Source organism: Podarcis vaucheri, assembly GCF_965113315.1.
Source record: "Podarcis vaucheri genome assembly, chromosome: 16".
NCBI lineage: Eukaryota > Metazoa > Chordata > Lepidosauria > Squamata > Lacertidae > Podarcis > Podarcis vaucheri.
Genome location: NC_138754.1, coordinates 41468908 through 41492994, shown reverse-complemented (window position 1 = coordinate 41492994; position 24087 = coordinate 41468908). Strand labels below are relative to the sequence as shown.

The 24087-nt window shown below is 44.3% G+C and overlaps 1 protein-coding gene across 23 annotated transcripts in view; it reads left to right on the top strand.

The window, feature by feature from the left end:
• Positions 1-24087, top strand: part of NCOR2 (nuclear receptor corepressor 2) — a 392573-nt gene that overhangs the window by 234897 nt on the left and 133589 nt on the right. For 13 of the 23 annotated variants that reach the window (XM_082203742.1, XM_082203745.1, XM_082203749.1 and 10 more), the window contains 3 exons: positions 4138-4283; positions 6422-6594; positions 13330-13392. In XM_082203742.1, coding sequence (XP_082059868.1) covers positions 4138-4283; positions 6422-6594; positions 13330-13392 — 382 coding nt within the window. Of the gene's footprint in view, positions 1-4131; positions 4284-6421; positions 6595-13329; positions 13393-24087 lie in introns of all 23 variants that reach the window. The other 10 variants (XM_082203728.1, XM_082203744.1, XM_082203737.1 and 7 more) reach the window with 4 other exon arrangements.

Below are 24087 nucleotides of genomic sequence, written 5' to 3'. Positions count from 1 at the left end.
CGCCACCCGCATCCCTTGTACAATAAAATACAGTACAATAAAATACAGTTGTGCTGTGGACAACCTGAATAAAGCTCATGGACTACAGTTTGGGTGTTTTCTTTGATGTCTATAATGAGAAAGTTCCTATACCCATTTGGGAGTGAAACTGACAATGTTTTAGGTGAAAGTTGCTTGGGTTTCCTTCCTCTCCCTCCATCTAAGCCCATGAGATCAATTTACCTTATTACTTTCGAAACGTGGATGCAACAGTATATGGCATTGTCATACTTCTGCAGCCATAAAAGATCTTTCATAGTAACAGCACTGGCAACGTCACAGTCTGCTGCTGCGGTAGATGCCCTTTGCAGTCAAAGGGTTTGAGGAGATGCTTGATCTTCTAGCATTCTTTTTTTTATATAAATATTTTTTATTAGATTTTCCATAAAAAAAAACATTTTTACAAAATTATAAATCCATTTTTAACTTAAACCCTTTTTTCCAGAACTTCCCTCAGCTTGTCTGATAATTTTCCGTTTATTTTTTATCCTCGTCTCACATTTCCCAATATTATATTGCACTCAAATACTCTTAATTACATCATATTTTTTAAACAATATTTCTAACAGTAATTTCACAGAGCTTCTTGAAAGCCAACGAACGTTATTTGCTCATCACAGAAATTTTTGATATACTCTGTAAATTTCTTCCAGTCCTCAGAGAATCTCTGGTCACGTTGGTTCCTAATTCTCCCCGTCAATCTGTCCATTCCTGCGTATTCCATCAGTTTTATCCTCCATTCTTCTTTCGTGGGCATCTCTTCCTGTTTCCATTTCTGTGCCAGCAAAATCTGGCTGCTGTTACTGCATACAAAACTAATTTCACATCTTTTTTACTAATTTCATTATCCAGTATTCCCAACAAGAGAGCTTCTGGTTTTTTAACAAAAGTATATTTCAGCATTTTCTTTAACTCGTTATAGATCGTCTCCCAGAAGCTTTTTACCTTCTTACATTCCCACTACATATGGTAAAATGTTCCTTCTGTCTCCTTATACTTCCAACATCTATTGCACACTTTATACATTTCACCCAGTTTTACTAGTGTTATATACCATCTATATAACATCTTCATAACATTTTCCTTAATCGTTGTAAAAGCTGTAAACTTTAACCCATCCTTCCATAATTTAGTCCATTTCTCAAATTCAATATTATATCCGAAATCTCTAGCCCAACTAATCATAACAGATTTAACCTCTTCGTCCACAGTATTCCATTCCAACAATATTTTATACATTTTAGATAAAATTTTCACTTCATTGTTTAAGATTTCTTGTTGAAATCTAGATTCTTTTTCAGAATACCCCCTCTCTAAAACCTCTTTTTTAAACATTTCATTTAACTGAAAATAATGCAGCCAATCCTTAACATATTCTTTTACTTCTTCATATGGTTTCAGATCTTCTAGCATTCTTAAAAGGTGTGACTCTTTGAAGCCCAAAGAGTCCCCTTAGTCACCAAAGAAGCATTTTGCAAAAGCAGCGACAGGAATGTGTGTGTGATCGTGCATGTGTGTTTCTACTAGAGTTGTGCTTCCTTTTCTTTCTTTCCCTTTTTCAATAAAGGGATTTTTTGTGTAGAGTAAAGTAAACTGGTATGACAGCCACATCCTCCAGCTTTCTTGTCACCTTCCAGTGATTCACTTCCAGCTGCTCCTCCTACGCATGTCTGAATCAGCTATTGATTTCTCTCTTTTGACAACTTTAAAGGTAAAGCAGCTGCTAAAGTCTCTTCTTGAGCTGGAGGGGAAGCAGGATGTTCTTTGTAGAACCTTCCCGTTCTGTTTAATAGAGCCTGCTGTGGCCTTTCCCGCAGGGTCAGCCAGGAGGTTGCTGAAATCCTAGTTAAGGTTCCTGGGCCTTCTGATCATGCTGTGAGTTCTGTAGAGGGCGGCCTTTGCTAACTGGCATCCTGAAGGTGCCGTTGGACTCCCAACAGATGCCATGCTACAGGAGTTGCCCTCAGAGGCTAGAGTTTCAGTCCCAGGAGGTAAGGCCTTTGAGCATAGCATTTACCCAAGAAAGCAGGGTTCAAGCTGCAGTATAGTCTCATCAAGCCAAAGCCAAGCACAGGGAACCAGTCTAAGTCCAAAACATGATCCAGAGGCTAGGTCAGGCTAGAGTCTAAGGCAACTTTTCTTAACCTTGGGTTCCCAGATGTTCTTGAACTTCAATTCCCATCATCCTTGTCCACTGGCCATGCTAGATAGGGATGATGGGTGTTGTAGTCCAACAGCATCTGAGGACTCATAGTTGAAAAGGGCTATCTCTTTTCAACCTGGACCTGGGCTTTTGGTGCCAGGGTTCTCAAGCACAGAGGATTGGTTCCGTGGCCTTCAAACAACTCCAGGGCTTCTTTAACAGGCCTCCTACCAGTCGGCCTCTCAAGAATATACTAAATGCTGGTTCCAGGAGACAATGCCTTCTCCCCAAGGTCCACGACCTGTGGAGTGTCTGGTGTGTCCTCAAAGAACTTAGCATTTGGCACCTGGTCAGGGCTAGGCACAACTGCAGGCCCAACCAGCACAGGGAATGGAACCTAGATATGGCTGTGTTTTGCCAGCTGTGCTTTTCTCTTCCGGGGGTCAAAGTAGATTTGTGCAGGGTGCGTGCAAGTTCCAGCTTTTGCAAACACTCTCCTCTTGGGTGGCCACTCCCATTAAATCCATCAGCACCTAGAAAGTGCATCAAGGATGAGAAGATTAGACTCATGTTGCTTTTGGCAGCAGGAGAGATCTCCTCCTTCCTTTCTCAGCACCTTGTGTGCTCTACTCCTTTCTCCCTGACCTTCTTATTTGTGACGCCTTTCCTTTTGGGGGAAGGGCTGTGGCTCACAGCTGGGTATCTCTTCTGCATGCAGAAGGTCCCAGGTTCAATCTCTGGCATCTCCAGTTAGGGCTTAGGGAAACCCCGTCTGAAATCTTGGTCTACACTGGCAGCACTTCTTCCAGCACTGAGATAGGTGGACCAGTAGTCTTGACTCAGTATAAAGCGGCTTCCCAAGTTTCTGTGTCCCAGTTTATATCTAGCGTTGCCTTCTTGACCATCAGTTTGGTTGGTTCATTTCTTTCTTAAAAACAGGTTTCTGTCCCTTGTGTCAGCAGGGGAAAGTATGGGGAAATCTCCACACCCTCCTCCCTCTCCATTCTTGCCTTCCTCTTAACATTGCTGCAGCACATCTAAATGGCAAATCTTGAAAAAGAATAGACCATGTAGATGAAACACATCCAGGAGTAACTTGCATGTTGTATAAATGGTAAGAGTAAAAGATATATGTGTTGGCACATTAGACCTGGATTCCTACCTAGTTTAGGACATAGGTTTATGGGAACAATTGCCACAAAGAAGTGTGTGTGTGTGTGTGTGTGTGTGTGTGTGTGTGCGCTTTAATTGCGTTTCCTGCATTGCAGGGGGTTGTACTAGATGACCCTTTGGGTCCCTTCCAATTCTACGATTCAGTGAGTCTAAGAAGAGACATTAAGGTGGAGGGGACAGCCGATGGAAATACTCAGGGCGGCAACCTGAGTTGGGGAGGGCACAGGGTGCACAAGGGGGAGGAGAAGCAGGAAAGCCCCATTGCGCAAATGAAAATCCTTGCACTGATGGGACGTGTTTGTTGAAGGCCGCCCAATGTTTGTGTCATCTTTATAGATGGAACAGCTCTCTGTATGGAAATGTTTTTAATTGTTTTCACCCTTTTCCTGGGTTATTGTTGTAGCTGTTTTATTTGTTTTATAATTGTTTATTTTACTGTTGTAACCCACCGTGGGATGCTATGGTTTGGCGTGGGCAAGAAATCTAAATAAATAAAAGATTCTACTCTGGCTTTATTGCTTTATTTATAAGCCACCCTGAAAATATATATTTTTTATTGGCGGAAGGCATATAAATAACTTAAAAACATAAAATAAAATGATTGCCTTATAATTGCATTCAGTCACAAAAAAATCTGTAACAATATGAAGGATGGGGGGGGGAGTTTCCCTTTTCTCCTTTCCTTTTAGCTCTCCCTGCCTTGGTTTGTGTCTGGCATCCCTTGAGTGTCACCCAGGTGCTCATTGGTTTTGGCTTCCCTTTTCTCCATTTCTCAGCAGCAGCAGCAGCAGCAGCAACAGCAGCAGCAACAGCAGCAACAGATGCCCCGTAGCAGCCAAGACGAGAAAGATGAAAAAGAAAAGGAGAAAGACACAGAGAAGGAGGAAGAGAAGCCAGAAGCAGAAAACGACAAAGAGGAACTGACAAAGTAAGTCTGACCACTTCTCTTCCCTTCCAGCAACCCAAGAGCCAGCACGACAGCACCTGCTTACCAGCTCCCTCTTCCTGCCTCCAAGGTGCAAGGCAGAAGCGCTCCGTTCCCCAGACATTGGCTGGCAGAATCAAGGCTTAAGGCCTGGTCCCAGATGGCACACAATAGAGTGAAAATAGAAAATGAAAGCATTAGGGGAAAGGTGAAGCACAGTTTTCCTAAACAAAATACTAAACTTGTTTCACATATTCCCTGACCTACATATGAAGCTTTCTTGTAATCTGTCAGAGAATTGGTTTGTCTGGAGTGTACCAATATGGCGGCAGTTCTCCAGGTCCCGGTATTGGCTACTCTGAGACTACTTTATTCCATTTTCCTGATGTTTCCTCACCTGATAATTCCCACCTTTTATGTGATCTTTCACACATCATGAAAGCCGCTTCTGGAAATCTAGCACAATCTGATGGAGGTTTAGTGCTCATTTCTGTTTTAATTGCTTAACCCTGTTAGCCCAGAAAATTGCTGGAGTTTCACGCTGTGATTTTCCTGTGGTTTTCGTGGGTCACGCCTATGTTGAAATTTGGGGCAGTATTCTGGCATCCAGTTCTTTTCTGTTGTTTCCATGGGGGGGGGGGATCATGAGGGAAGAGAAGCAAGCATACTCATAAATAGTGGCGGCATGTCCATTGGCGGATGCTATTGTGCTGCACCACATCCACTGGTGCAAATGATATTTGGCGTGTCGTGGCAGCATACGGATCGGAAAGCCACAGATCCATAACAAAATGGGTTATGCAGTGTAAAATGAATGTTGGGAACAGGGACAGAAGCACTAGCATTGTAACCAGGAAGACTACTACAGCAAACCCCACATCCAAAGCACCTGGACTGGCAGCAACTCTCCAAGTCCTGGAATCGCTATCCAATATCTTTTTCTGATTGAAATTGCTAGGCACTCACTGCAGAGACACTAAACAAAGGACGCATATCCCAACACAACATACACAGTGATAAGGAGCAGATTGGGATGGTGGGGGAACAGATGAACTGCTATAACATTGACATGATAAAGACAATTTCTAACACAAATGTAACAGTGGAGAACCAAATAGAAATAGGAATTCATGCAAATTAGTGACGTGCTCCATATTTTTTTAGACAGTACACCGCTTAGTTACGTTTGAAATAGAAAGCACTATATAAATGTAAAAGGTGTGTGCAGACACACAGCTGCACAGTGTTGAATGGCTGCCAGTGAGTTTCAAGGAAACTCTCAGGGGAAGCTGTTTTATGCTGTTAACAAAAAGTGCTTGAGACATATTTTCTGCTGCAGCACTTGAGCTGTTGTGGGCTTCCCAGAGGCGTGCGTTGGCTGCAGTATGAAACAAGATAGTCGTCTGGCCCTCCAGATTTTTTAGACTACAACTCACATCAGCCTTGACTATTGGCTGCTCTGCAACATCCGGAGGGCCAAAGGTCCCCTACCTCGGGTCCAGAGGGACCTTTTGTGGTGATCCAGCAGGATTGTTTTTGTGTCTTCCCCAGTGTCATTTGCACAAAACTTTACAGGTGCATCTATGCCACTTCCTTTTGCCCTTGTGTACTGTTGCATCTTGGAGTGTTGCTGCAACAGTGCTACTTGGGTGTCTGTCCCACTACACTGCAGGAACATGCTGGTTTCAGGGACTGTTGAGCTTGATCCTGCTACTTGTGCAGCAGAGCATTGCCATAGAGACTTGGCATGTCCTCCGGTTAACAGGGAAGTGAAATGAGCACCACTTGACTTCTGTGGATGATTTGGCATATGTTTGCTTACTTTCTTTAATGGGGCTTAATCCTTGGCTTGAAGGAGCATCTGGCTTTGTGGCATCCGGGCTTCATGATGCGTTTCTCAGCTGATCCCTTTTGGGAAGATAAACGAGGAGACAGAGCCAAGATGATTTGGCTGCCCTGGTCTTCAACCTGTCTCTGTTAGGTCCCTCAACAGCTGTGGCTGAGAAACTGCAGCCCTCTGCAAGACAGAGAGAACAAAGTGGGGAAAATGCCTCTCTTGCAAGAGGGAGAGGCAAGGGAAATCAGTACCACAGGTTGATGGTGATAGTTTTCTTCTGTTCCCCCCACTCTGGCTCGCACAGGGAGAAGAACGAGGATACGTCTGGCGAGGACAATGATGAGAAAGAAGCCGTTGCTTCTAAAGGGCGCAAAACCGCCAACAGCCAGGGCCGGCGCAAGGGCCGCATCACCCGCTCCATGGCCAGCGAAGCCAACAGCGAGGAAGTGGTTGCTCCCCAGCAGAATGCAGAACTGGGTATGGAGCAGCTACCTCTGTGGCATGGAGGGAGGAGGTGGCATCTGGGTAGCGAAGCACGCAACCGATAGGCAGGAGACCAGTAGCAAAGGGGGGGGGGGAGAGACTCATATAGTTAGTTACTATTGATTATATTATTTAGCATATTAATGGCTTGCTTGTTTTTGTTTGTTTGTTTGTTTCTTTGTCCATTCATTCATTCATTCAGTTTATATATACCACCCTTGCTCCAGATGCATACACAACACATGCACACCAGTATAAGGAAGGGTGCCAGCGGGGACTGAAACTTTGTCAGCTCTGTCTGTCTGTCTTATCTTTTTGATTTATATAGTGCCTTTTATCATAAGATATTGGGGCACTTCACAGAATAAAACACAGGATGAAAACATGAAAATAAATAAAATAAAACAGCAAAACAATAACCCCCCTTCCCACAAACACATTTAAAAGGCTGTAGAATATTAATCGTCCAAAGACCTGGTTGAAGATGAACGTTTTTGCCTGGTGCCTAAAAATATATAATGAAGGCACCAGGTGAATCTCCCCCAGGAGAGCATTCCACAAACAGGGAGCCACTGCAGAAAAGGCCCACTCTCGTGTTGCCACCCTCCAGACTACATGATGAGGAGGCACATGGAGAAGGGCCCCAGAAGATGATCTCAGGATCCAGGACAGTTTATATGGTGAAATACCTGAATATCTTCAGGTATTTCTAGCAGTAGGTGCACAAAATAGACTGTAGCCCCTGGGAAAATGTATCTGTTGTGCTCTGGGATGATCATTAATGTTTGCCTGAGGGATGGGAAACCTCTGGCCTGATGGACTGATTTGCCCCCAAAGACTGTTGTCTCCTGCCCCTGCCCACCTGCCCCAGGAGAAGTGCCAGTGGAGATACCAGTGCACAGTCGGGAGCCGAACATATTGAAGCACTCCCAATTGTTTGTTGCAAGGGAAGCTTGCCGGCACCATCAGGTGCTGGCTTAAATAAATTGAACCTGTGACCTTCTGGATGCCAAACACATGCTCTACCTCTGAGCTGTGTCCCCTCACTTCATGTTCTGTTTGCAAGGACCCACAGGCATTTGTGGCTGGCTGTTCTTAGGAGCAGAATGTGGTCATGGATCCTAACACAAAGAAAATCTGATGGTGTTACTGCCATGCCCACTTCTATTTTTCCTCTTCTTGTTTGGAATTATCTCCAGAGTTGTGCTGAGAATGAGCATCTGCCACTGCTTGTCCACCTTTATTTTGTCTTTAGTAATTGCATGGGTGTTTTGGGGAGCGGGGGTTCATTTCTTCTCACAACTTGGGGTTACTCACTAGAACAAGAAATGAGATTCTTTGGGGTTAGGATCATTTTATAATGCCGTTTTCTTCTGCTGCTCACTTGCCTCTTGGTATGCAAACTTTAGAAGAGTTTCCCCTCTCAACCACTTGAGGGCCTTGGAATACTGAGAAATCTCATCCGGGGGAAAGGGCCTGTGTGTATTCCTGGGCTGGAATATATACCAACCAAGGTTGTAGCTTTAATTGAGTTTAACTGGTAGATTAATCAACCCAAACACTAGTTGATTAAGCAATTGGAAAGGCAGTTTTAGAGGTGTATAAAATGTATGGATGCTGTAGAGAAAGTAGACATAGTACAGCGGTACCTCAGGTTAAGTACTTAATTCGTTCCAGAGGTCCATTCTTAACCTCAAACTGTTCTTAACCTGAAGCACCACTTTAGCTAATGGGGGCTGCTGCTGCTGCGCTGCTGGAGCACGATTTCTGTTCTCATCCTGAAGCAAAGTTCTTAACCTGAAGCACTATTTCTGCATTAGCAGAGTCTGTAACCTGAAGCATATGTAACCCGAGGTACCACTGTACAGTGAAGGTGCTCATTTTGAGGTTTTGGTCATTTGTGTTGAACTGACCAGTTGATACTGATCAAAGGCAGTTGGAAAGGGCTTTAAAGGTCTAAACCGGCACTTCTTTGAATTGCCTTTGGAAATGAATAGGCCGCTAGTGCAGTTGGCGCAAAAGGAGGAGAGACCGTTTCTCTCATTCTCACACTCAAGCACATCCTTTAACAGACAGCCGCTGGGAGGGTTTAGTCCTCCCTAGTGGAACATGCCACTGAGAACGGTCACAGGCGGGGCTTTCCTCCTGCACCTGCGTCAAGGTCAGTTGTCCCAAAGGACAGATGATGCCAGCAGAAATTGCAGCTAAAGGAAAACATGACCTGTGGAGCTTCCTCTCCTTAGCAACATCAGCCTTAGAGCTATTCTGCAAGGTTCGAGAGACACCTCTAGCAGGAGGAGGCAGCCATCTTCTGAGGGGGTAGAGTGGATAGTTTCTTTGTATTGCAGAGCTGGGGTACCATTTTCAAATACTCCTCCACAGAAAAATAAAAATAAATGAAAGAAATAAGCAGGGATAGTGGGGAAAAGGCTGAGTGCTATTTAAAAACCATTTCACAGTTCCATAGCCTCTAGGCATGACTGTTTGTAATGTGACCTACCCTTTGGCGATCACTCGTAGCCAAGTGAGATGGTCTTCCATGAACATGGTTGATGGTTTGTCCGTAAGTGACTGTGGAGGCCAATTCTGGATCCACACATCCTTCCACAGTGGGGACATTGGTTTCCAGGCAGGAGTTGATCATGGTGAGGGTTTGCCAAACGTGCTTTCCTCTTAGCACGTTTCTCCCTTTCTTCCCGAGTTCATGCTTCTTCAAAGTCCATGACACATTTGGTAGAGGCTATTCTCCAATTGGAGCACTCACAGGCCGGTGTTTCTCAATCATCTGTGCTTATACTGCATTTTTAAAGATTTGCTTTGAGAGCATCTTTAAACCTCTTTTACTGTCCACTAGTATTTCGCTTTCCATTCTTAAGCTGAGAATACAGTAGCTGCTTTGGAAGACAATAATCAGGCATCCAAACCACATAACCAGTCCAACGAAGTTGATGTTGAAGAATCATTGCTTCAACACTGGTGATCTTTGCTTTTTCCAGTACACTGGTATTTGTTTGCCTGTCTTCCCAAGTGATGTGTAACTGTTTGTAATGTGACCTACATGGGGATGCTCTTAAGTTTTAAATCAGGGTGTGGGGGACCTCAAGTCCATTGGTCACGTTGGTCCTACCAGGCCTCCCCTCCACAGTCTGTTTTGACTGAGCAATGGCCTGCCAGTTACCTGAAGCTGATGTCAGGTTTGGGCAGGTAAAAAAGTGGCTGGACTGGAGCACAAGGAGCTTCTGAGGTGCCACTGATCAGTTAGGCTCTTACATTTTTATGACCTCATAAAAGTTTCTGAAAGCACGTGTAGGAAAAGAAAAGAGCAAGATATGAGCTGGAAAGACCTTGAATTAAACTTTATCTCAGCGACAGACAACTTTAGGCAAGCATCCATGGCTGTAATCTAATCATACTGCCCCAATGAGCCTGCTTTGCAGGGGGTTTGTAATGATTTCTGAGCTAGATTTCTGAGTAGATGCCAGTTCCTTGGATAACTTTCATCCTTTCACCCTCTTCCCAACGTGCTTCTCGCATATGAGCTTGTCTCATTATGGGGAATCCGTTTTGCAAAGGGTGAAACTACCTCTGTTGACATGCAAGGGGAGCCAGCTGCAACCCCATCGCTCCAGCTGTGAAGGCCAGCCCCTCCTCTGCCTCCCAGACCCTTGACTCTGAACAAGACATGGGCCTTGGGAATTGTGATTTTTCTCTTGCCTGTCTCTTGTTAGCTTTCTATATTTTTGTTTAAGTCTTTCTAGGACTGTTGCAACTTTTCTTTCTGCAGAGGCTCTAAGGCTATTTTTTCTTTCCATAAAGGAGACTGTCCAGACATCTTTCACTGTGATCAAAATAACATTTTCTCTTAGTTTAGAGCAGGGCTCAGCATGTTCTCTTGCCTGGGCTGGATTGGTCCTGGGGAGATTCCTCTGTGGGCCGGATCATGTGCGTGAGCGCCCGTCCGCGATGTGCGGCGTCTTTGTAGACACTCTGTTTGGCGTCTGTGCATGCGCAGATGCGATGTTCGGCACCGCGGAAGTGAGTCCCTGAGCCGGTTTAGCGCAGTGGGTAAGCAGGGAACTCAGTTGGGGGGCGGCTCAGGGGCCGGTCAAATGACCTCCGTGGGCCGCTTCCGGCCCCTGGGTCTTAGGTTTCTGACCCCTGGTTTAGAGAGTAACAACCTTGAAATGGAAACTTGTTTTCTTTTCTTTTTTTAAAGATATTTATTAAGGTTTTCAAAGTATTACAAAATAGAAAAAGAAAAAAGAAAAATACAAAATAAAAATAGTTAAAAACAATTCAATCTTTCAATAACTTATCTTTCATTTGCTTATTTCCCGGACCTCCTCACGCCTCCCTTTTCTGTATTCCAGTTCAGTTTGTTGGTTCAGCGAATCCCTCCCCTCTTTGTTTATCCTGATCTTCAATCTTAAAATATTTTAGCATTGGATTTTTACCTATTAATAGTTCATTTTCTCATATTCCCTTATAACATTACAGCTATAAACCACTTAGTTTCTATCCAACATCATTCTAACATTCATAAATTTTACAATATTTCTGTAAATAGTCTTTAAACTTTTTCCAATCTTCTTCCACCGACTCTTCTCCCTGGTCTCGGATTCTGCCAGTCATTTCTGCCAATTCCATATAGTCCATCACCTTCATCTGCCATTCTTCCAGGGTGGGTAGATCTTGTGTCTTCCAATACTTTGCGATAAGTATTCTTGCTGCTGTTGTGGCGTACATAAAGAAAGTTCTATCCTTCTTTGGCACCAATTGGCCGACTATGCCCAGGAGGAAGGCCTCTGGTTTCTTCAAGAAGGTATATTTAAATACCTTTTTCATTTCATTATATATCATCTCCCAGAAAGCCTTAATCCTTGGGCACGTCCACCAAAGGTGAAAGAATGTACCTTCAGTTTCTTTACATTTCCAACATTTATTATGGAAACTTGTTTTCTTACTGGTGTGTTTGTGTGTGTGTTTCTGAACGAGTCACAGAGGTTTGCTATTGTAGGCCTTCCTCCTTGGTTTCAGGTTGCCCCCAAATTGACATGTTTTACAAGTAGAGGGTGGAAGATTTGAAGCAAACAGCTCTCTCACACACACAGTTACGTCACACACAAAATCTCAAAGCTGCCCTTGTCCACTGTGTTTCAGTATGGAAAGCTAAGATAGGAAGTAGAAATCATGAAATAAAAATTTAAAGTCTGAAAATTAGGAGTCCTCCTGCACCTTCCGGTTCAGCCCCCAGCCAATACCTCTGCTTTGACTGTGGTTCCGCAGAGGGCAAACCCACAGAACGTTGGGCCATTGCAAGGATAGCAACTGCACCCAGCAGTGGCTGGTGCTCCTTGAGACTTGTAGGATAGAAGACGGAGATCATTAGTGGGTGGAGCCAATGCCCTCTGTACTTCTAATGTAAATGCTGTTCCAGAACAGCTTAAAAACAAATAGTAAACCATTTGTAAGAAAGACGATTATAATAAAAATAAAATTATTATATCAAATTATAAATAAATAAATAATAAAACTGATTTTTCAGACTATTTAAAAAATATTATAGTATGATGAAATCTCTGGATTTGAGCTATGAGCAACAGAAGTCATTAATTATAATATTGTGGTTATGATTTGATAGATAGAAGATAGGGTGCAGCAGAAGGGGAGAAAAAACTCCATGGAAGAGGAGTGGGAAGTCGACAAAAATAAGAGAAAATATGAAATTGTGTTATGACTGCATATGGTAAAAATGTTGAAACTTAATAAAATATAATTGGGGGGAAACCTAATAAAATTGAAGATGGGCTCCAGAGGGGAAAACAATGTTAAGAACAAGAGATCAGCCACTCAAATTAATTGATTCCAGCAGGACAAATGCCCACCAAAATCAAAACTTAAAGTAGGAGTGAAAGGGCCACATGGACTTTCCAAGGTAGGACCTTCGTTAATCCAGGTGTGGCTCCTGAGAATGCCAACTCCTGTATCCCTTCCAGTTACTGCCGTTGGTATTCAAAGATGTCAAAAAGAGCGGCCAGGCTCATTTGTCAGTGGAAATGCTCTGTTCTCTTTTGGCCTCAGAATCTAAAAATAAAGGAATGGCACTGACTATAACCAGCCCCCCCCCAATTCCTTCCACAAAGCTTGGCTACGTCTGAACATCCTGCTTTTCATTGCTTTGGGCCTGGTTTTGAGAAAACCGAGTTTGGGTGGGAAGTGTGATTTGTCACACTTCCATGTTCCATTCTAGCACTATATCTGTAAATACCATGTCTGTTTCTGTTTCCCAGTATTTTACCAACTTCGATGCCTTGGCATCCCTCCAGCTTAGGCTGGAAGCACACACTCAGCAGCTGACCCAAGGTGGTGCGGGGAGCCTAACCTGCCCCTCGGCTGCCACCTTTCCCTTGTAACCCCCTCGCCACAGCTGCAATGCTGGGAAAGCTGTTGGTTCAAGAATTCCACAATTCAAGAATTCAAGAACTGGAAGTGAGAAGTAGGTAAACTGAGTCAGGTCATTGAGCTGCCTTGCTTAGTATTGTCTACTCTGACTGGCAACAGCTCTAGATTGTCTCCGGCAGTGGTTCTTCCCAGCTCTGCTGCTTGCTACCTGAGACCTCCTAGATGCAAAATGGGTGTTCTGCCCCTGAGCTATGGGGCAGGAAGAAAAATTGAGTTATGCTCTATTCCCCCACCATTTGCTACAGCCAGTTCTGGTTTGTTTTTCAGCCTCTCTGGAGATGAATGAAAGTTCTCGTTGGACAGAGGAGGAGATGGAAACGGCTAAAAAAGGTGACACTGTTCATTTGTTTTCTGTTTAAATGTCCCTTATCTCCTGAATAAGTTTGCTTGGCATTAGATCTATTCAGTGCTTGCATAGTTGGTGCAATATGTTGTGTAATTGAAGATGCTTTTTGTGAGCAATTTGAAACATGCCCCTTGAGTCTGAGCAGCTTCTGTGCAGTAGCCCTGCTGTGTCCTGCTGGGCTGGGCTGACCCTGCAGCCAGAGGTGAGCAGCGCCAGGTGTATTCACTTGGGTTGCAAGAGGCGGGTCTGGGCCTCCTCAAGGATTTTATGCGACCCCTCTCTTCTTTTTCTTCTTTGCTGAGATTCTTGTCTTTTGTTTTGTGGTGAATATATGGAAAGTGTGCAGGCAAGTAGCCTGTTGACTTGCTTAGTTAAGGGAAGACTGCTCTCACCTTCCAGTTCTGGTTACCTGTTCTAGTCAGTGAGTGAAAAGGCATTGGAAATGCTGGAGACATGCAAAAATTTAACAACAACAATTTATTTATACCACGCCCATCTGGCTGGGTTTCCCCAGCCACTCTGGGCAGCTTCCAACAAAATATTAAAAATACAATAAAACATGTTGATGATGCTGTGTACACAATAATCTGACCTCCAAATTGGATTGTTGTAATGCATTCATTATTTGTGAGGCTACCCTTGAAAATGATTCAGAACATTTTCAACTAGTACACAGTTAAGCTACCAGAATTCTGGCTGGTTTACCTAGATTTCCCAAACTGTGGTTCACAAGCTTCGTTCAGGTGGTCTGTGGTTTGCCCACATTAAATATCCAGATTGCATATGAAGAACAGTGCTGGATAAGGCCAAAGACCTAATGAGTGCAGCTTCCTGTTTTCACCGTGGCCCCCCAGACGCCTCTGGGAAGCTCACAAGCAGGACCGGAGTCTGTTGCTGTCTCACTTGCAGTTCCCAGAAACTCCTATACAGAGCCGTACTTCCTCTGACAGTAGAGGTAGAACATTGCCATTGTGCCTAGTAGCGATTGATAGTCTTCTCCTCCATGAATTTGTCTCATTCTCTTTTAAAGCCATCCACCAAATCCCTGCAAAACTTGGTGCATTAATTTATTTGCGGAATTTCTTACCCATTCATCATTAATGCTGTAATCTCTCAGCAGCATACAGTCAGTAAAAGCCACAGTATATAACAAAATGCTGGAAAGGTCTGATATGCATTACTAATAATGCAGCACCAAAATCAATAAACAATCAATACATAGCCAGCAAAATCCAAGAAACAGGGCCAACAGAACACGTTTCAAGCAAAGACCAGGGTGCAAAGAAATAAGTCTTCCGTTAGCACCAAGAGCTCCTAAAGTGTTGGCGCCTGTTGTAACTGAGAGTTCAGGGAGTTCCACAGTTGGGGCACTTATATTGGCAATGTCTTCTCTTATATCACCCCACCGCAGATTCTCAGCAAATGTGGCAGCAACATGAGGGCACCTCCACTCCATCTTAACATTCAGGCAGGTACATCTGGGACAGCTGCTCCACCAAGTTGTTTCTAGGTGTTAAATTGTATAGAGCTTAATCTGTCAGTACAAGCACAGTTGTAACACAGATTAATCAGTACAAAATGAGTCACTGTCAGCAGGATTTCACCTTGCTTGATACATAATTTTGCTTCCAGTTCAGAGTGCACAAGGTCTATTGCGGGGCAGTTGCACAGTGGATTGCATCACATGGATGCACATCTGACGTACTGCACGGGGTGCAAGTATAGGCTGCTTTGCGGAGCCCCACGTTGACAATGTGGGTTTGCAGAACAGGCTCAGCAGCACTTGGGATAGTGCATCTCTTGGCAAGAGGGAGGCTTAAGTGGAGGAAGGAGGGATTACGTATTGCTGCAGGAGACAAAAGAAGGAAGCACCCTGTAATTAGCATTAAGCAAGGAAATGCAAGTCTGGCAAGAGGAAAGTTCTTGCCTAATGACACTTTTATCGTGAAATAAACCGTTGAACCAACAGGCTGTCAAAACATACAGCAGCTATTATAATTATGGGGTACGGTAATGTTGTTGGAGGTGTAGTACCCCTCCTTAAAAAAAAAAAAAAGCCTGATCCTAGCTCGTTCAACTAGGAGCGGAATAAATAACTGGAGCAAAATCAGGGTTTGATTCACTATGGTTAGGAATCCTTTTCCTCAAGGAGTGCCTTTACCCACGTATCTACACACACTCAGGGTACAGGTTGGCTCCTGTGGCTCCCTCAGAGTCTAAAATAGTGGTTGCACAGAGCAGAGCTTTTTTTGCGGTGGTGTAAGTCACTTGGAGGGCACTCTTGTCAGGCTGTGGCCAAGCTCTGAGGTGGTCCACTGAGAGGGGTCCAGTTCGGCAGCCTTGAAGGGCGCAAGAAAGACAATGTGGTCAAGTAGAAGATGGGGATTTAGGGTCTGAAGCAGGGAAGTGAGGAGCAAATGGGCCAGAGGCAGAAGAAGTGATGGTTCAGATCAAGGATGCTGGCCACAGTCTCTGTAGCTATTCCATGAGACAGGTTGCTTAGACTGAGGAGCCATGCGTGGCACTTTACTTATATACAGCCAGCCAGACTCTCACCGGTTTCTCGGGCCACCGGGCCCTGCTGAGTTGATGACCTTCAGTAGCGTGCTTGGCTGTGATAAGGGCATTGCTGTAGCATGGGAAACATCAGGTTTGTAATTCCTTCAGCTCTTGAGCTACCTTGGTTTTGCAGGAAGTTAGGTGCCTGGATCCCCACTGCCTTAATCCCTAGTTTGAGCCCCGAAGCACCTTACAGATCCCGACACTTTACTCTCTGCACCATCATTGCATGCCAGTAAAGGAGCGCCTATTTTCAGCAGCACCCAAAAGGTGACCCCCAGCTCTCTGTTTCTGTGCTGATGCTTCCAGCCCCACTTACTCAGCTGTGCCAGCCACCATTATTAATGTTCCACAATGAAATGCTGCAGAGGATAAGTGGAAACAGGGCTATATCAGGTGCTTTATTGCACTGCATTTTGGATAAATTAAAGATGGTGGCTGTGCAGGGTCAATTGGAGCCAAGTTGTTGCTTGGTTCCAGTAGGAAGAGCACCAGCAATTTGGTGGCAGTGGGGTGTGTTGCTTACTGAGGATGTTGAAGCAATGAGGGTTGGCATCAGCCCCAGTGAGCTCCCAGCAGCTACTGGAGTATGCCCAGGACAGTGCCAATGCTGTGCCAGATTGATTTGCTTTCCATCTTTGGAGTCCATCTATGCTTGCCCATTTTTCTGCATGCACACCTATCTGTTTCCTGGCTCAGTGTGTACCTTTTGTTCAGCATCCAGCCCTGAAAGTTAGGCACTTTAGGAAATTTGGGAAATTATGGGATTCCCTTCTCTGACAGGCTTCCCTCTCTTTTCAGTGGTACAACGTCTGGAAAGGGGTTTGTTGTTACAGGTTTAAACAGTGATTGTACTGTGATTACATCACATTGGCTGAAATGCATGGCTTGGGGTGACTGTGCAGTGGTTTCCTAACCTTCAAACTTCTAGTCACTGAGTGGGGCAAAACTCTACTACAAATGTGGAGGATCCTCCTTTTCCTCAGTAAAGGTAAAGGGACCCCTGACCGTTAGGTCCAGTCGTGGATGACTCTGGGGTTGCGGCGCTCTTCTTGCTTTATTGGCCGAGGGAGCCGGCGTACAGCTTCCAGGTCATGTGGCCAGCAGGACTAAGCGGCTTATGATGAACCAGAGCAGTGCACGGAAACGCCGTTTACCTTCCCGCCGGAGCGGTACCTATTCATCTACTTGCACTTTGACCTGCTTTCGAACTGTTAGGTTGGCAGGAGCAGGGATCGAGCAACGGGAGATCACCCTGTCGCGGGGATTCAAACCACTGACCTTCTGATCAGCAAGCCCTAGACTCAGTGATTTAGACCACAGCGCCACCCGCGTCCCATCTTTTCCCCAGTACATGCCATTAAACCCTTTCTCATCTGTTCTGAATGATTTATTCATCCAAATATTCAACCAGACTGTCCCTGAAGGCCACGGGTGGGAAACAAGAATATAAAAAATATAAATAATGCATAACAAATGTCCTGTATAAAATCTGCTTTAAAAAGATAAAAACATACCAATAAAGCCACCCTCATAGTGGATTATGCCTGGCTGTTAAAAGCAAAACCATGTTTTAAAAAATAAAGTCTTAAACAGAACCAGTAGTTTTTAGTCTTTCCAGACCCACTCTTTTATTTATTATTTTATTCATTAAATTTCTATACCGCCCTTCACCTGAGGATCACAGGGTGGTTTGCAGTATAAAACACAAAATATATACCATAAAGGTAAAGGCAAAGGTACCCCTGCCCGTACGGGCTAGTCGTGTCCGACTCTAGGGTTGCGTGCTCATCTCGCTCTAGAGGCCGTGAGCCGGCGCCGTCCGAAGACACTTCCGGGTCACGTGGCCAGCGTGACTAAGCTGCTCTGGCGAGCCAGCACCAGCACAGCACGCGGAAACACCGTTTACCTTCCCGCTACAAAGCAGTCCCCATTTATCTACTTGCACTTAAGAGTGCTTTCGAACTGCTAGGTGGGCAGGAGCTGGGACCGAACGACGGGAGCTCACTCCGCCGCGGGGATTCGAACCGCCGACCATACGATCGGCAAGTAATAATCAAAAATAACAACCTGCACAAAGTTCAAATTGTTTAATTTAAACAATTAGTTTTTTTTTAAAAAAATGATGTTTATTGAGAATTTTAAAGTTACAAAGAAAGAAGAAAGAAAAGACAAGAGAAGGAGAAGAAGAGATAAAGAAGTAGATAAACATAACAATTAAACAGTACAGATCAATAAAAACCAAAGTCAAAAAAAGTAACAAAACACACATTACATCTAGATCAAAAAACAAAAATAAACTATTTAAAAAAAGTCTAATATTCCCAAATCCTTAACTTTCATTAACTTATTTCAACGACCTCCTCACACCTCCCTTTTTTGTATTCTAGTTGTTAATTATCTCAGCAAATCCTTTCCATCTATCACAATATTCTGTCATTTAAATTACCTTAATCTATTTTAACCTTATCTTACCTAAAAAACTCTAAAACTTAAAACTTATATATATCAAATTCTTTTAACCATAACATATTCTTTCATAATTCTTTTTGACATTTCTGCTAAGGCCAAATAATTTCATTCCAACATTTTTCTAATACTCATTAATTTTACAATACTTTTCTAAGTAAATTTTGAAACTTTCTTCCAATCTTCATCCATTGTCTCTTCTTCCTGGTCTCGGGTTTTGTCAGTCCTTTCTCGTCTATCTAGTCCATCAACCTGGTGCTCTTATGTCCGGGGCTCTTAAATCTTTTCCATGTCCCTTCTGCAGGTCTTCTTCTTGTTTATACCTGCCCTTTATTTCATCTTTTGTTGATCTTTTTCTTGTTTTCTTTCCTTTCTCATTGGGGGGGGGGGTAGGTCTCGGGAGGACTCCAATCCAAAAGTATCTCCATCTCTCCTCAGCAGATCAGCCCATTCCCCACAGTCCCATTCCCCACAGTCAACACTGTAATCCAAAAAATATTTAAGAGCATGTTTCAAAGTCTTTCCAAAATTAAGAGCCCTCACAACTCCAGACCCCCCCTGGTCCACTCCAGATTCGAACTTCAAGAAGATTTTAAAGGATGTAGGTTGTTGATCAGCCAAAGGCCTGGGAGAAGAGGAATGTTTTGCCTGGTGCCTAAAGATACGCAACAAAGGCACCAGGTGAGTTAGCTCTCTCTGGGGCGAGCCTTCCTCAAGTGGGGAGCCGCTGCCACCCTCCAGGCCTCTCTTGAGAGGGACATGAAGAAGGGCCTCAGACGATGATTGCAGGGTCTGAGTTGGTTCATATGGGGACAGGTGGTCCTTGCCCAAAAAGGGGGAGATTGGCTACTGGCTGATAATTACTTAGATTTTCTGAATCCAATGAGGGTTTCTTGAGGAGTGGCTTTAACACTGCCTCTTTCAAGCAGACAGGGACCACCCTCTCTTGCAAGGAGCATTAATCACCTTCCTGGCCCAGCCAGCTGTCCCTTCCCTTCCCCTTCAGCCAAGAGGTGGAAGGGTTCACAGTGCAAGTGGTCGTCCTGACTGATCCAAGCACCACGTCCACATCCTCAAGCCTTACTAACTAAAACTCATCTAATGTAACAGGACAAGACAGTGCTCTGGGCAGTTCTCAATATTCATCTGCTATAACAGGTCCATTGTCCTGGCGGATGCAAGCGATTTTATCCTCAAAATGCTTTGCAAACAACTCACAGCCACCTCTTTTGGGCCAGACTGTAAGAGGCCCCTCACTACTTGGAAAAGCTCTGCCGGATGGCGCAATGGGGATGCAATGGAGATAGCAAAGTATGCCTTTTTTGATACTTTCCCAGCCACTGGGTGAGCTCGATAATGCACACTCACCAGTGTTTGGTTGCAATTGCCTTAGTTTTTCTTTCACTTGCATCCAAGCTGCCCCCCAGCTTTTTTCTTTGCCCTAAGCTGCACAAATGGGCTCCACAAAGTGGAAGAGGGAGCTCACGGGCGATCATGTCAACAGCTCAAGCCATCCTGATGTTCCACAAGAGAGCCAGTCATTCCTCAGAGCTCTCTGGAAACCCATTGGATCCATCAGCCTCCAAGGGCAGACCATCCTGCCTCTCCTCTAACACCCCATACACCCTGCCTGTCCCCTGTGGGAATTCCAAAGTTCTGCAGCTTGTAGGTATGGCCCTTGACACCCTTCTGGGTGCAAGGAGGAAAGAAAGGGCAGCTGGGCTGAGCAGATGTATGCTTTTGACTTGTTAGACCAACCGAAACCAAAGCAAAAGCAAGCAGCCTCTGTGCATTGCAGCACACCCAGAGTGGTGCTTGCACACTTTTGGATCCTTGTGTCTTTGTGGCACTCTTGCCAATACAATTGGGCACCAGACGGGCAGTGCTAAGTGCAGGTCTCCATATGGGATAAGTTGGCTGCCTGCTTCCAGCTCTCCAAGCTGGCATTCTCCTCTCCCTCCCAGAGTTTTTCACACATTCTGCAGCATCCTGAGTAATGCGTTGGAGGTGTGGGGGCAGGCACTGAGCATAGCTCTTAGCGTCTCTCCTGTCGCGCTGCTCTCCCTCCTGCACACTTGGCCGTCTGTCATGAGAAGCTTTGCAGAGTTGAGTTGTTCTGTTGCTGTTGTTGTTGTAAGCAGAGAGATTGTTTTTAATTACTGCAAATTTTATTTAATTTTTATCTCATCCTACATTTTTAACTCTGCTGCGGTGTCATCGTTATTGTTGTCATGCAGAGGTCACGAGCTGAGCTGCGTGTATGTGTTCTTCATTTCAGGCTTTGTTCTCACAGAGTAAAATGGTGGAATCTTTGCCTGGACAGTTCCACTTCTGGGGTGGGTGGGTGTTTGGAAGGAGTGATTCAGGAATAAGCAGAGGGTTAAAGGAAACAGCTTGCAGCACATTGGCATGTGATATTTGGTGACATACTGTGCCATTCCCTTAGGTATACAGTGGGGGACCATAGTCAGCAAGTTGCTGTTTGTTTCTTCAGCTCCCAGGGGTTGGCAGATTGCAAGGCCCTCCTTGCTCTTTGACCAGGAGCAGCTGGCACTGATTTGATCCAGCTGGATTGGCAAGAACTCTTGAGATGTTGGCCAGTGTGGTGGAACCTGCTGGCAGGCTGACCCAACTCTCCTTTTGAACCCATAGCTCCATATTGAACAGCTGGCTCCCAGAGCTTATCACTATGGCACATCCTGCTACATGAGCCCTAATGCCCGCTCTGCCCTGTGCATGACCCCTCCTGTGAGGAAGTGGTTCAAAACCCTCCCACCTCCTGGAGCCCAGGAGGCACATCTCCTTAGGCATAGCCATCTCCTCTCCCTTTGAGATTCAAAGCTTTCTCAACTGCTCTGTAGCAGCCAGGATCACCTGAAGGCACAGGATGTCCCCATCAATAAGGCTTTGTTCTCTGCCTGGGGTTGGAAAGGAGGCCAGATCTAGATTCCTTGGTGCAAAATGTTATTCGCCTTTTGTCTTTGCGGAAGGTAATGACGGGACTTTCTGCCCTTCCCTGGTCAGGACACCTATCATGTCCAGAACACGGGGAATCAACTGATCCTGAGCTGTATTCACTGCTCATACAATATATTTGCGGGGGGGGGGGTGCGTGTGCGCAAAACATGAAAACATGTGGCACAAATGGAGACAGAACTCAGAATCTCTGCTTACAACAATCTAATTTTCTAGCTCTTTGATTACGAAATTGTGTTTCTGTGTCCACGTCCACCCCCATGTGCAAGGGTGAGGGAGGGTCTGCAGGGGAACCCTGCTTGGTTTTATCCCTCCCTGTGACTAACAAAAGCACAAAGCATTGTGAAATTGGGGGCAGGGAGGGAGTCCATAACATTCACATGGAGTGATTTATATTAGTTGCAAAATTAGGGTTTTGTGATGTAAAATTTCAGCTACTTCAGTGCAAATCCCCTCCTTGCCATTTTATTTTAAATCTGTATAGAATAGTTTGTTAGTACAGTCTCTTCACAGCTCTAGGTGATGTTTTCTGTCTTCAGGCACTTTCAGATGGCATTTAGAGCTTCTTGGAAAGAAAAGAGACTCTCTTGATGCCTGTGGTTTTTTAATAGTTGCTAATGCTTTGTTGTTTCTTTTCCTGCTTGCTGTTTTATTATTGTAATAGTGTTTTAAACTCTGTTTTGTTGTCTGCAATGATTTTTTAGCTGCCCTTGGGGTGCTCTAGACAGCAAGTCGGGAGACAAATGTTTTAAATTAATACATGACACATCCCTTTACTTTGAAGAATTATTATTATTATTATTATTATTATTATTATTATTATTATTATTATATTTTATTTTAAAGAAATTTTCTTTCCATTGCAGTTCACAATCTTAGGAGTAAGTTACACTGAGTCCAATAACACATACAAGGCACAGGATGGCAGCCACCCTGTCTTACAAATAAAGTATTCTCAGTAGTGTCCAACTAAGTTACAGTCAAGGGAGAGTCACTGAAATTAATGGACTTAAATGAGCCCTCTTCATTAATTTTGATGCGTCTACTCTGAGTAGTACGATATCAAGAAAATTTACAATATTTAAAACATACAAATGTTTGCTATATTAATTATGCCACACCACATGCCTCGTTCTTGGCTACACAAAGGGCAAAGTGTTCAGATAAAAGGTTTTCTCTGGTGGCAGCAGGAATAAAGGAGGCATTCAGTGGAATATCTAGCAAAAAACCTGTCTCCTTGCCATACATCCCTGGGTGAGGTGGGAAGGTGGTGCAGGAGAGGGGGGGCGGTGCCAGAGCTTCTCAAAGCAAAGGGGGCAGTTGGGGCGGCATGAGAGTGTGCAAAAGTATTACTAGTAGGTTAGATTAGATGACCCTCTGGTCCCTTCCAGTTCTACAGTTCTATGATTCTGTGATCTTGCTTGCCCTCCTTTGCACACATTCCACCTGGTCAATATCCATCTTAAACTGTGGTGCCCAGAACTGGACACCGGATCCAGACTAAGGGCTCATCCACACTTTGATTTCCCCTTGCCTAAAAACCTTGGGTTGTGTGGGGGTGGGGGGGGTGGAGCAGAAGTGGGAATGGCCCTTAAGTTATTTCTGCTGCAGCCTCATTGATAGTGTGAAAAGTCAGTGGCTTCAAGTCCTTTCGATTCAGATGGGAGCTACCTGCAGCTGACTTCCAGGGGTGTAGCCAGGATTGCCCTTGGCAGAGAGCAGGACACCCGCCCGCCATCTGTCTAGCAGATTCGGAATGAAATGTCTCAACAACAATGGCTTTAAATTACTTTCTTTTGGCACCAAGTGCTCAGAAAAGTCTGTCAAAGTCTTCAGTCATTTGAAAACTATGAAGTTAGTAAACGTTATGAATCTTATTTTCTATCTTTCTCTTTTAACCTCCTTTTTGTTCTTTTTAAAATTTCCTTTTCCTTCTCTATTTCTCGCCCCTGCCACTTTCTGTGTTTTTATTGTATCTAGGTAAAAATATTGGTTTGGTTGAAAAAAAGAAAAATAATTTTGTATTTTTAAACCTTAATAAAATTTATTTTTTAAAAAATGTAAACTAGGAAGTTAAATAAAAATTAACACTAAGGGGTACCTTTCATGCAGTTAAAGATTAGATTTTGCAAAATTACAAAGAACATGCCTTTTTTTCATCTTATTATTTAAAAATCTAAACTAAAACAAGTTTTATTGGATTTGCTGAAAACTTTTTCAGCACTTCCTTCTTAAGGTCCTCCTGTCTGCCAGCACAGTTTTTCTGTGCACCTCACCAAGTGTAGTCCACGGAGATGCTCCTCTGCCATCTTTGACCTTAGCCAGGTCTTTACTCTTGTCAAGGTGCTGAATGACTGCTCCAGGGTACAAGTCCTCCATGGCTCAGCAAGAGAGATGAGCAGAGCCTTTTTGTGGCAGGGCAAAATATTTCCAGGGACGTGGGTGGCGCTGTGGGTTAAATCAGTGTTTCCCAACCTTTTTTGGGCAAAGGCACACTTGTTTCATGAAAAAAATCTCAAGGCACACCACCATTACAGCCCCGTGACGTCAGCGCGCAGCGTCACGCCGGGAGGGACGCACGAAAGTGTAAGTTTCAATTTTTCCCCCTCCCCCTTGCCTTCCTTCTGTGCCAACCGCCAAAAAGCCAAGAAAAAAGCCAAGACTTTAGGGCAGCA